Source organism: Tupaia chinensis, unplaced genomic scaffold, assembly GCF_000334495.1.
Source record: "Tupaia chinensis unplaced genomic scaffold, TupChi_1.0 Scaffold000286_1, whole genome shotgun sequence".
NCBI lineage: Eukaryota > Metazoa > Chordata > Mammalia > Scandentia > Tupaiidae > Tupaia > Tupaia belangeri.
Window position 1 is genome coordinate 817,921 of NW_006159770.1, and position 794 is coordinate 818,714.

Here is a 794-nt window from a genome sequence, read left to right on the forward strand (position 1 = left end):
AAGCCGGAGTGGAGTCTAGCTGTCACCCACACTGGCCTGTGCCGCGGGCACCCAAGAGCCCCTGCCCCTGTCACGCTCAGCCCCTCTCCCGGCTCCTTCCAGGGGAGCTGGAGCTGCTTGCAGGAGAGGTGCCCGCCCGCAGCCCTGGGGCATTTGACATGACTGGGGTTGGAGGCTCTATGGCTGAGGCTGTGGGGGGGCCCCCCCCCGCCTGTGGCCACTCCAACCCCCACGCCCCCAACACGGAAGACACCGGAGTCGTTCCTTGGGCCCAACGCAGCTCTGGTTGACCCTGACTCACTGGTGAGCCGGCCGGGCCCTGCACCACCGGGATCCAAGGCTGCCAACCCCTTCCTGCCAAGTGGTAAGTGAAAGTCCAGTTGGGTCCTGCCAGAACAGGTCCTGCTGGGACTGGGTGCCCCATCCCCTCCTCACCCGCTGTCTGAGACCCCCAGGCCTGACAGGCAGGGTGCTGACCGTGTTGTGCATCTGCTGTTTTCTCTCCCTGCAGGAGCCCCGGCCACTGGCCCCTCCGTCACCAACCCCTTCCAGCCAGCTCCCCCAGCGACGCTCACCCTGAACCAGCTCCGTCTCAGCCCGGTGCCCCCAGCTCCTGGAGCACCCCCCACCTACATCTCTCCTCTTGGTGGGGGCCCTGGCCTGCCCCCCGTGATGCCCCCGGGCCCCCCGGCCCCCAACACTAACCCCTTCCTCCTCTAATCCAGGGCGGGAGGGGCTGGCCCGCCTGACCGTCCTGCCCCTGGAGTCAGTGTCATGAGTGCATTTGAGGTGGG

The 794-nt window shown here is 67.8% G+C and overlaps 1 protein-coding gene across 1 annotated transcript in view; it reads left to right on the forward strand.

The window, feature by feature from the left end:
• EPN1 (epsin 1) overlaps nt 1–788 on the forward strand; it is a 14,969-nt gene extending 14,181 nt beyond the window's left edge. Inside the window, 3 exon segments of the mRNA XM_006150372.2 lie at nt 103–212; nt 214–364; nt 512–788. Of these exon segments, the coding sequence (XP_006150434.1) occupies nt 103–212; nt 214–364; nt 512–720 (470 nt within the window). The 3' untranslated portion in view covers nt 721–788.
• Nucleotides 789–794: the final 6 nt, after the last annotated feature.